This window comes from Oncorhynchus keta, chromosome 34 (assembly GCF_023373465.1).
Source record: "Oncorhynchus keta strain PuntledgeMale-10-30-2019 chromosome 34, Oket_V2, whole genome shotgun sequence".
Lineage (NCBI taxonomy): Eukaryota > Metazoa > Chordata > Actinopteri > Salmoniformes > Salmonidae > Oncorhynchus > Oncorhynchus keta.
Window position 1 is genome coordinate 70651290 of NC_068454.1, and position 12180 is coordinate 70663469.

The following is a 12180-nucleotide window of genomic DNA, read 5'->3' on the forward strand; positions in this document are numbered from 1 at the left end:
ATCGGTAGACTGATACATGTGGTGTGATCTAGTAATATGTGATGATTTGTGATGCGGTGATGACACATGGTCTCTCTGTTCCACATACAGACACTGCGTTCATGCCCAATGCTGTGACGTAGGCATCCAATTGACTGTGAAAATCAAATCAAATTGTATTGGTCACGTACACATATTTTTCAGATGTTATTGCAGGTGCAGCAAAATGCTTCCGTTTTTGACTCCAACAGCGCAGTAATAAAGTGCCTGGCAGATATCTCAACTTGGATGTCAACCCACCCCCTCAAGTACCAACCTTGACAAGAAGGAGCTGCTCTTCCTCCTGGGGAAGGTCTGCCCGCTCAAAGACCTCTCGCGGTTGACAACTTCACAGTGTCGCCCTCCCAGAGTGCAAAGAACCTTGGCATGACCCTGGATGTCACCCTGTCGTTCTCTACAAACATCAGAGCAGTGACTCGCTCCTGCAGGTTCATGCTCTACAACATCAAATCAAATCAAATCAAATGTAACTTATCCAGAATGCTGCAGCCCGCCTGGTGTTCAACTTTCCCAAGTTCTCCCATGTCACCCTGCTCCTCAACACACTCCCCTGGCTTCCAGTCGAAGCTCGCATCCATTACAAGACCATGGTGCTTAATTATGGAACAGCAAGAGGACCTGCCCCTCCCTACCTTCAGGCTATGCTCAAACCCTACATCCCAACCTGAGCACTCCATTCTGCCACCTCAGGTCTCTTGGCCCGTCCACCCCTATGGGAGGGAAGCTCCCGCTCAGCTGAGTCCAAGCTCTTCTCTGTCCTGGCACCCAATGGTGGAAGTAGCTTCCCCCTAAAAATCTGAACCAGCACTTGATCCTCCCCACCCTTTCTAGCTTGGGCTCTACTGGTAACTACTTTGAGGAAAAATGTAAAATATATACACTACCATTCAAAAGTTTGGGGTCACTTAGAAATGGATTTGATTTTGAAAGGAACTCAACATTTTTTGTCCATTAAAATAACATCAAATTGATCAGGAATACAGTGTAGACATTGTTAATGTTGTAAATTACTATTGAAGCTGGAAACGGCAGATTTTTTCATAGAATATATAGATATTGTCTTTTTCTTTGCAACTCTGCCCAGAAGGCAAGCATCCCGGAGTCGCCTCTTCACTGTTGACGTTGAGACTGGAGTTTTTCAGGTAGTACACAGATCGAGATCTTCAGTTTCTTGCCAATTTCTCACATGGAATAGACATAATTTTTCAGAACAAGAATAGACTGATGAGTTTCAGAAGAAGGTTATTTGTTTCGGGCCATTTTGAGCCTGTAATCGAACCCACAAATGCTGGTACTTGCTGGTACAAGTCTCAACAAGCACCCCCACTTTGGATAGCATATCAATACACCAAGTCACTACAAAGATACAGGCGTCCGTCCTAACTCAGTTGCCGGAGAGGAAGGAAACCGCTCAGGGATTTCACCATGAGGGCAATGGTGACTTTAAAACAGTTGCAGAGTTTAATGACTGTGATGGGAGAAAACTGAGGATGGATCAACAACTTTGTTGTTGCTCCACAATACTAACCCAAATGACAGAGTGAAAGAAGGAAGCCTGTATAGAATAAAAAATGTGAAAACATTCATCCTGTTTGTAATAAGGCACTAAAGTAAAACTGCAAAACATGTGGCAAAGAAATGAACTTTATGTCCTGAATATAAAGCTTAATGTTTGGGGTAAATCCAACACAACACATCACTGAGTACCACTCTTCATACTTTCAAGCATGGTGGTGGCTGCATCATGTTATGGGTATGCTTGTCATCAGCAAGGACTACAGGTTACAAATATATGGAACAGAGCATTGCACAGGCAAAACCCTAGAAGAAACCTGGTTTAGTCTGCTTTCCACCAGACACTGGGAGACCTTTCAAAATAAAACACCCGCAGGCCAGATTCGGACAGAGGGCCACCAGTTGGGGAACCTTGTCTTAGAGATTTACTCAGAAAGACTCAGCTGTGATTCTAACATGTATCAACTCAGGGTGTGAATAATTATGTAAAATATATATTTTTGTATTTAATTTGTGTCTAAAAATATGTTTTTACTTTGTCATTCTGGAGTATTGTGTGTAGATGGGTGAGAATAAAAAAATATTTAATTAATTATGAATTCAGGCTGTAACACAAAATGTGGATTAAGTCAAGGGGTTTGAATACTCTCTGAAGGCACTGTATGTACTGTACATAGATATTCCTCTTGTCCAGATGGGATAGGGCATTGTGCAGTTCAATGGCGATTGCGTCATCTGTGGATCTGTTAGGGCTGTATGAAAATTGTAGTGGGCCTAGGCTGTCAGGAACAGTAGAGGTGATATGATCCTTAACGAGCCTCTCAAAGCACTTCATGATGACAGAAGTGGGTGTTACGGGGCAATAGTAATTTAGTTCAGTTACCTTCGCTTTCTTGGGTACAGGAACAATGGTGGACATCTTGAAGCAAGTGGGGACAACAGACTGATGACGTTATACTGAACAAAAATATAAACGCAACAAGTGTTGGTCCCATGTTTCATGAGCCAAAATAAAAGATTTCAGAAATTTCCGTATGCACAGAAAGCACATTTCTCTCAAATGTTGGCCACTTGTTTACATCCCTGTTCGAGATAATCCATCCACCTAACATGAAGTGTGCAGTTTTGTCACACAATGTCACAGATGTCTCAGGTTTTGAGGTAGCGTGCAATCGGCATGCTGACTGCAGGAATGTCTACCAGAGCTGTTGCCAGAGAATGTAATGTTCATTTCTCTAAAATAAGCAGACTCCAACATAATTTTAGGGAGTACGTCCAACCGGCCTCTCAACTACAGACCAGGTGCAACCACCCCAGCCCAGGACCTCCAGATCCAGCCTTTTCGTCAACGGGATCATCTGATACCAGTCACCCGGAGACAGCTGATGAAATTGAGGAGTATTTCTGTCTGTAATAAAGCCCTTTTGTGGGGAAAAACTCGTTCTGATTGGCTGGGCCTGGCCTCCCAGTGGGTGTGCCTATGCCCTCCCAGGCCCACCCATGGCTGCGCTCCTGCCTAGTCATGTGAATTCCATAGATTAGGGCATAAGCTAATTAATTCAATTGACTGATTTCCTTATATGAACTGTAACTCCGTAAAACCCTTGAAATTGTTTGCATGTTGCGTTTATATCTTTGTTCAGTATATATAAAACATTTAAATTCTACATTCTCTCTGTTGTTTTCCAGACGGACGCTGCGCTCATGTACGATGCCGTGCACGTGGTGGCCGTGGCCGTGCAGCAGTCTCAGCAGATCACTGTCAGCTCCCTACAGTGCAACAGACACAAACCCTGGCGCTTTGGGAACAGATTCATGGCCCTCATCAAAGAGGTACGTAGTATTATACATTACACACTGGCCCACTGGAAAGGCAGGGGAGGGATGGACATGGAGAGAGAGAATGAAAGAGAGAGAGAACACCTACAACACACATAGGAGAGAGAGACACAAGAGAGACATTCAGAGAGACAAGCTGGATGGTGACAGGGGGGCAATCAAAGAAATCAATGTAAATGAAAGAGAAATGCTTTGTTTCTACTGCAACCATCTTAATCTTAAACCTGTCTCTCTGTTTTCATATCATGTCCCTACAGAATGGGTCTACATTTTTAAATTGTACCTTTATTTAACCAGGCAAGTCAGTTAAGAACATATTCTTATTTTCAATGACGGCCTGGGAACAGTGGGTTAACTGCCTGTTCAGGGGCAGAATGACAGATTTGTACCTTGTCAGCTCGGGGGTTTGAACTCGCAACCTTCCGGTTACTAGTCCAACGCTCTAACCACTAGGCTACGCTGCCGCCCCAACATGATCTTAATCTGGGCTAATTATCCCTCAGTGTGCTAGATAGATTCTGGAAACTGGGGTGGTTAATCCAAACGTCCCTGTCTGTCTGTGAGGCAGTTAAAGATATATAGCCCAGGCTATATTTAGGGTCTGTAAAGCCTAGCTACCCTGTTCTGTTCTGTTTGCTCTGTGAGATATCACCAGAACACTCACACTGCTCCCGGCTGGGGGGTGGCGTGCGTGGAGGGTGGGGAGGGAGAAATGGGGGGAGGGAGGAATGACATATTAAAGCTCTTCGTCTCGAACCGCCGCACAAATAATCTCACATCTCGCCACCTCTAGTGCTCTCTCTCTCTAAGCCTGTGGACCAGTACTAGGGTGGACACCAGCCAGCCCTCATAAATGACACCACTGTTTGGCCTGATGGTCTTTATACACCAATGTACTGTCGATCCAGAGTGACATACAGGGTAACACTGGACTATCACTGCATGGCCACTGCATCACAGGCTAATGCTGAACTATCACTGCATGGCCACTGTATCACAGACTAACGCTGGACTATCACTGCATGGCCACTGTATCACAGACTAACACTGAACTATCACTGCATGACCTCTGTATCACAGACTAACACTGGACTATCACTGCATGACCTCTGTATCACAGACGAACACTGAACTATCACTGCATGGCCTCTGTATCACAGGCTAACACTGAACTATCACTGCCGGACGGGTAGGAGCATTGGGCCAGTAACTGTAAGGTTGCTGGATCGAATCCCAGAGCTGACGAGGTAAAAAATTGTCGTTCTGCCCCTGAGCAAGGGGCAGATGATGTGGATGTCGATTAAGACAGTGCTCCGCACATCTCTGATTCAGAGGTTGGATTAAATGCGGAAGACACATTTCAGTTGAATACATTCAGTTGTACAACTGACTTGGTATCCCCCTTTCCCTACACTATCACTGAATCACCACTGCATGACAGGCTAACATTACACTATCACTGAATCACCACTGTATCAGAGGCTAACATTACACTATCACTGAATCACCACTGTATGCCAGGCTAACATTACACTATTACTGAATCACCACTGTTTTACAGGCTAACATTACACTATCACTGAATCACCACTGTATGACAGGCTAACATTACACTATCACTGAATCACCACTGTATGACAGGCTAACATTACACTATCACTTAATCACCACTGTATGACAGGCTAACATTACACTATCACTGAATCACCACTGTATAACAGGCTAACATTACACTATTACTGAATCACTACTGTATTAAAGGCTAACATTACACTATCACTGAATCACCACTGTATGACAGGCTAACATTACACTATCACTGAATCACCACTGTTTTACAGGCTAACATTACACTATCACTGAATCACCACTGTATGACAGGCTAACATTACACTATCACTGAATCACCACTGTATGACAGGCTAACATTACACTATCACTGAATCACCACTGTATGACAGGCTAACATTACACTATCACTGAATCACCACTGTATGACAGGCTAACATTACACTATTACACTATTACTGAATCACCACTGTTTTACAGGCTAACATTACACTATCACTGAATCACCACTGTATGACAGGCCAACATTACACTATCACTGAATCACCACTGTTTTACAGGCTAACATTACACTATCACTGAATCACCACTGTATGACAGGCTAACATTACACTATCACTGAATCACCACTGTATGACAGGCTAACATTACACTATCACTGAATCACCACTGTATGACAGGCTAACATTACACTATCACTGAATCACCACTGTTTTACAGGCTAACATTACACTATTACTGAATCACCACTGTATGCCAGGCTAACATTACACTATCACTGAATCACCACTGTATGACAGGCTAACATTACACTATCACTGAATCACCACTGTATGACCGGCTAACATTACACTATCACTGAATCACCACTGTATTACAGGCTAACATTACACTATCACTGAATCACCACTGTATTACAGGCTAACATTACACTATTACTGAATCACCACTGTATGCCAGGCTAACATTACACTATCACTGAATCACCACTGTATGACAGGCTAACATTACACTATCACTGAATCACCACTGTATGACAGGCTAACATTACACTATTACTGAATCACCACTGTATGCCAGGCTAACATTACACTATCACTGAATCACCACTGTATGACAGGCTAACATTACACTATCACTGAATCACCACTGTATGACAGGCTAACATTACACTATTACTGAATCACCACTGTATGACAGGCTAACATTACACTATTACTGAATCACCACTGTATGACAGGCTAACATTACACTATCACTGAATCACCACTGTATGACAGGCTAACATTACACTATCACTGAATCACCACTGTACGACAGGCTAACATTACACTATTACTGAATCACCACTGTATGACATGCTAACATTACACTATTACTGAATCACCACTGTATGACAGGCTAACATTACACTATTACTGAATCACCACTGTATTACAGGCTAACATTACACTATCACTGAATCACCACTGTATGACAGGCTAGCATTACACTGAACATACTACATCTATTTAAAACTGATTTATTAAAATGTATTTCATATGTATTTCTTGAAATGTATTTAAACCTAGATTTCTTAGAAATCCATAATCTTCTTTCATCTAGCGTTCTCTTCCCAACGTAGAGGAACAATGTGACATGTATGAGCCTGTAATAACATGACGTTAGATGAGTCATACTACAGGTTCTTTCTGAAATAACATCCGCTTTAAGCCAGTTGCTCCTGCTTCTCTAAGAAAAGGGCACAGAATTCAACACTTGCTGTGCAATGTAACACAAGAGAGTTCAGTGCTTCGGGCCACATTTATGCTCAATTTTCAGCATTCCAAAGCAGTGCCTGTATTGTTACAGATTGGGTAATAACTATCTCACTGTTACTAAAGCAACCATCAGAATTATGTCCAAAAATCATCTGTGTCCTGGAGAAAGCCGTATCCAGTTTGTGTGTGTGGTATTAATACATACGTGTGTGTGTGGGTGTGTTTGTGTCTGTCTGTGTGTGTGTGCAGCATACCTTTGTGAGTTTGTGTGCCTTGCTTAAAGGTGAACTCTAATGAATAATGAATGTCTCTCTTTTGCTGAGAATGAGTGTGACCTCTTCCTCTTTGGTTATGATGAATCTCTCTCTCTCTCTCAAACTCTTTCTCTCTCTCTCCCTTTTTCTCTCTCGCTTCCTACACCTCTCTCTTTCTCTCCTCCAGGCCCACTGGGATGGCTTGACTGGGCGGATCACTTTCAACAGAACCAACGGCTTGAGGACAGACTTTGACCTGGATGTGATTAGTCTGAAGGAGGATGGACTGGAGAAGGTACTAGGGGCGTGTGTTTGTGTGTGTGTGCATGTTTATAATACATGACCATGTGTGCACATCTATGGAGGAGATAACTCATAAACATAAGCTTGTCAACACAACAGATCCAACCTACACCCCCACACACACACCCTCCTAACACACATGCTCCCCTGTGTGTGCCTCTCAGCTGCTCCTGACCTCCCCATCCCTCTCTGTGGTGTGTCTGCGCCTCCATGAATAATTTACTCTCTTAATGAAAAAACCTTCAAGAGCCCTCCAGCCTCATGAAGTCTGAATTAAACAGTTGATTTACAATTACAAAGCAGCCATCTCTAAGGCCTCAGTAGTGGGCATCAGAGAGAGGAGCAGGACTGTTGTGTCTGTAGTGGGTTGGTGCTGCAGAGCAGAGTGTCTGCTGAGATGAGAAGCCCTGTAGCGGGTAAGAGAATAACACAGCCAGGATGAGAGGCCCCTGCAGGCTCGCCCCTCTCCTCCTTCTCTTCTTCTTTCAGCTTCCACCAACCCCTCCTTACACACTCACACACATATACTCAGTACTCCACCTCTTCAGCTCAAGCACACATTCCCAGAATTTCCTCCAGCACCCTTAGGACACAGCTGACAGCATTGCGAACTCTTAACTCTTCACCTGCGAGATGTGATATAAGAGCTGATCTAGGATCAGGATCTGCCTCTAGTTCTCTGTGGAAGAGGTGTGTGTGTGTGGGGGGCAGGCGCGTGTTTGTAATAATGCACCTTATTTTCTCATAGACACTCTTCCCTGAACAGTATTTCTGCGTAGAAGATATAACTGAAGTGCACTAAATGCTCATGTTTTTCTGTGTTTTTCCCCTCAGATTGGAACATGGGACCCTCCTAGTGGCTTGAACATGACAGACCACCAGAAGGGGAAGACATCCAATGTCACAGATTCCTTAGCCAACAGATCTCTAGTTGTCTCCACCATACTGGTAAGTACCATTCCCTCTTTGCTCTGTGGTGGACACGTATTGTCTTTTCATAGAGAAATTAAATTGCTGTACTAACTGTCAGCTGGGTGCTATAACAGAGTTCTACCTTGTCTATATAAGTGATTGTGAATGCCCAGAACTGCTCTAATATTTAATTGACTCCTTGGAAACGGTGTTATTCCTATTTAGTTTTTAGGTCATTTTCTTTGAAAAGTGCTCCACTTGAATTTCTCAGGATGGTTGTCGGCCTGTGAGCGAATTGAATGGACGTACGCCACTTTTAAATTACCAGTCCACACTTCACTTCACTGCTGTGGAGAGGTCCCTTTCCAATTGGTTGAGAACAGTTTCAGGCAGGGCTAATTAGCTGATTGATTGTCCAATACGATGTCATGGTTTAAGGCTCTCTCTCTATCTAGCATTTTATTAGTCCCTCTGTTGAGGAGTTTTTACTCTACCCAGTGATGTTAAACCCAGACATCCAGGGGAACTCTGGGGGAAGTTAAAGAGTGCCCTAGGATCTCTAAGGATCTGCTTCTCTATGAGTCACACAGACTGACTCACCGCTGTCTTCCTCAGGTTTCATCAAACCGTATTTGCCATTTTAGAAAAGCGCTATAAAAATCCTGTGTATTGTTATTATTCACTCTAAAGAATATTTATAAAAAAACACTTAGCTTCAACGATGAGCGTATCACTCCCGATCCTGTGGTGTCTATCTGTTGGGGTGGAGTAGCCTGTGAGTTGTAAAGAAAGTCTGCTCTGGTGCTGTAGGGATTCTGTAGGCTACACGACGACTCCATCCCTCCTATCTCCATCTGAAAACCATACCAGAGCCCGCCACAATTGACTCACATCACGACTAAACAGGAAGCTTCTAGAATCAAGAAAATTAACGCAATTTACGATCCGATTATTAAGAAGCAGAGCGTAAAAATAACAATATCAACCAAATTGCGGTTTGTCATTATTTATCCCGTGCTGCGCTTGCCTTACCTCTCCCATGCATTCTGCCGCTGTGCGCTGATTGAATTGCTGTTATTAGTTAAGACTCTACATGTCTGTAATTAGTGAGTCATGGGGAGATCTCGGCTGGCTTTGAGGGGAGGAGAAAAGCGGAGAGAGGGCTGACAATAATTGGGTTTGTTACATTTGATTGATGCGCACTTTTATCCAACTTCTCTGAATGTTTTTTCATGCCAGACTGAAGGATTACAAGCCCCTTGTAACGGTTCTTTAGGTGAAAGAGAGTCAGACCAAAATGCGGCGTGGCTATTGCAATCCATGTTTAATGAAACAAAGTAAACACGAATCAAATACAATAAACGTACCACGAAAACCAAAACAGCCTAATACTGGTGCAAAGTAACACAGACATTAACCAGGACAATCACCCACAAAACCCAACACCAAACAGGCTACCTAAATATGGTTCCCAATCAGAGACAATGACGAACACCTGCCTCTGATTGAGAACCATATCAGGCCAAACATAGAACTAGACAAACTAGACATGTAACATAGAATGCCCACCCAGCTCACACCATGACCAACCAAAACATAGAAACATACAAAGCAAACTATGGTCAGGGTGTGACACCCCTCTTTAAAAGTTGGAGCTGTAATTAGTTTTCAATGCCTCAGAAATCTGAACTAATCAAAAGAGTTTTGGCCATTTTGTCAAGACCTCATACTGGTAATAGACTAGTGGTTAAATTCACAGTACATGTACAGTGCCTTGCAAAAGTATTCATCCCCCTTGGCATTTTTCCTATTTTGTTGCATTACAACCTGTCATTTAAATGCATTTTAATTTAGATTTCATGTAATGGACATACACAAAATAGTCCAAATTGGTGAAGTGAAATTTAAAAAAAAGGGGTTTCAAGAAATGTAAAAGAATTACAAACAGAAAAGTGGTGCATAATTAAACCCCTTTGCTATGAAGCCCCTAAATAAGATCTGGTGCAACCAGTTACCTTCAGAAGTTATGTGACTTAAACAAAGTCCACCTATGTGCAATCTAGGTGTCACATGATCTGTTACTTGATCTCAGTATATATACACCTGTTCCGAAAGGCCCCAGAGTCTGCAACACCATTAAGCAAGGGGCACCACCAAGCAAGCTGCACCATAAAGACCAAGGAGCTCTCAAACAGGTCAGGGACAACATTGTGGAGAAGTACAGATCAGGGTTGGGTTCTAAAAAAATATCAAAACATTTGAGCATCCCACAGAGCACCATTAAATCCATTATTTAAAAAATGGAAAGAATATGGCACCACAACAAACCTGCTAAGAGAGGGCCGCCCACCAGAACTCATGGACCAGGCAAGGAGGGCATTTATCAGAGGCAACAAAGAGACCAAAGATAACCCTGAAGGAGCTGCAAAGCCTCACAGTGGAGATTGGAATATCTGTCCAGAGGACCAGTTTAAGCCGTACACTCCACAGAGCTGGGCTTTATGGAAGAGTGACCAGATAAAAGCCGTTGCTTAAAGACAAAAACAAGCAAACACGTTTGGTGTTCACCAAAAGGCATGTGGGAGACTCCCCAAACATATGGGAGAAGGTACTCTGGTCAGATGATACTAAAATTGAGCTTTTGGCAATCAAGGAAAATGCTATGTCTGGCGCAAACCCAACACCTCTCATCACTCTGAGAACATGATAGTTTTCATCGGCAGGGACAGAGAAACTGGTATGAATCAGATGACTTTTTGTGTGGTTTGAATTGAAGAGGGCAGTCCATAAGCGCAGATGAAGGATATCAAGGATCTGGAAGGATTCTGTATGGTCCAAGATCCCTCCCAATATGTTCTCCAACTCTTTTTTTGAGAAAAAAAATATTACTTAATCACTTTCGCTGAGCATACAATATAGTTCAATATATCATACAATATAGCTCAGTATTTGAATGATTTATTTTATACAGTCATTATTGCTCACCTTTACCAGGGGTGTCAATTATTTCAGACCCCACTGTATACAACCCTATGGAATCATCCTCACCCGGGGCACCAATCATAGTAGTGGACATAAACAGATTCCACTTCCTTTTGGCTCCACTAGAGAATCCTCCTCACCCGGGGCACCAATCATAGTAGTGGACATAAACAGATTCCACTTCCTTTTGGCTCAACTAGAGAATCCTCCTCACCCGGAGCACCAATCATAGTAGTTGACATAAACAGATTCCACTTCCTTTTGGCTCCACTAGAGAATCCTCCTCACCTGGGGCACCAATCATAGTAGTGGACATAAACAGATTCCACTTCCTTTTGGCTCCACTAGAAAATCCTCCTCACCCGGGGAACCAATCATAGTAGTGGACATAAACAGATTCCACTTCCTTTTGGCTCCACTAGAGAATCCTCCTCACCCGGGGCACCAATCATAGTAGTGGACATAAACAGATTCCACTTCCTTTTGGCTCCACTAGAGAATCATCCTCACCCGGGGCACCAATCATAGTAGTGGACATAAACAGATTCCACTTCCTTTTGGCTCCACTAGAGAATCCTCCTCACCCGGGGCACCAATCATAGTAGTGGACATAAACAGATTCCACTTCCTTTTGGCTCAACTAGAGAATCCTCCTCACCCGGAGCACCAATCATAGTAGTTGACATAAACAGATTCCACTTCCTTTTGGCTCCACTAGAGAATCCTCCTCACCTGGGGCACCAATCATAGTAGTGGACATAAACAGATTCCACTTCCTTTTGGCTCCACTAGAGAATCCTCCTCACCCGGGGAACCAATCATAGTAGTGGACATAAACAGATTCCACTTCCTTTTGGCTCCACTAGAGAATCCTCCTCACCCGGGGCACCAATCATAGTAGTTGACATAAACAGATTCCACTTCCTTTTGGCTCAACTAGAGAATCCTCCTCACCCGGAGCACCAATCATAGTAGTTGACATAAACAGATTCCACTTCCTTTTGGCT

At 43.2% G+C, this 12180-nt stretch overlaps 1 protein-coding gene across 2 annotated transcripts in view; it reads left to right on the forward strand.

Annotated features, from left to right (window-relative positions):
- Positions 1 to 12180, forward strand: part of LOC118367642 (glutamate receptor ionotropic, kainate 2) — a 273598-nt gene that overhangs the window by 153572 nt on the left and 107846 nt on the right. For both annotated transcript variants that reach the window (XM_052494598.1, XM_052494599.1), the window contains exons 8-10: positions 3244 to 3387; positions 7164 to 7271; positions 8114 to 8227. In XM_052494598.1, coding sequence (XP_052350558.1) covers positions 3244 to 3387; positions 7164 to 7271; positions 8114 to 8227 — 366 coding nt within the window. The remainder of the gene's footprint in view (positions 1 to 3243; positions 3388 to 7163; positions 7272 to 8113; positions 8228 to 12180) is intronic.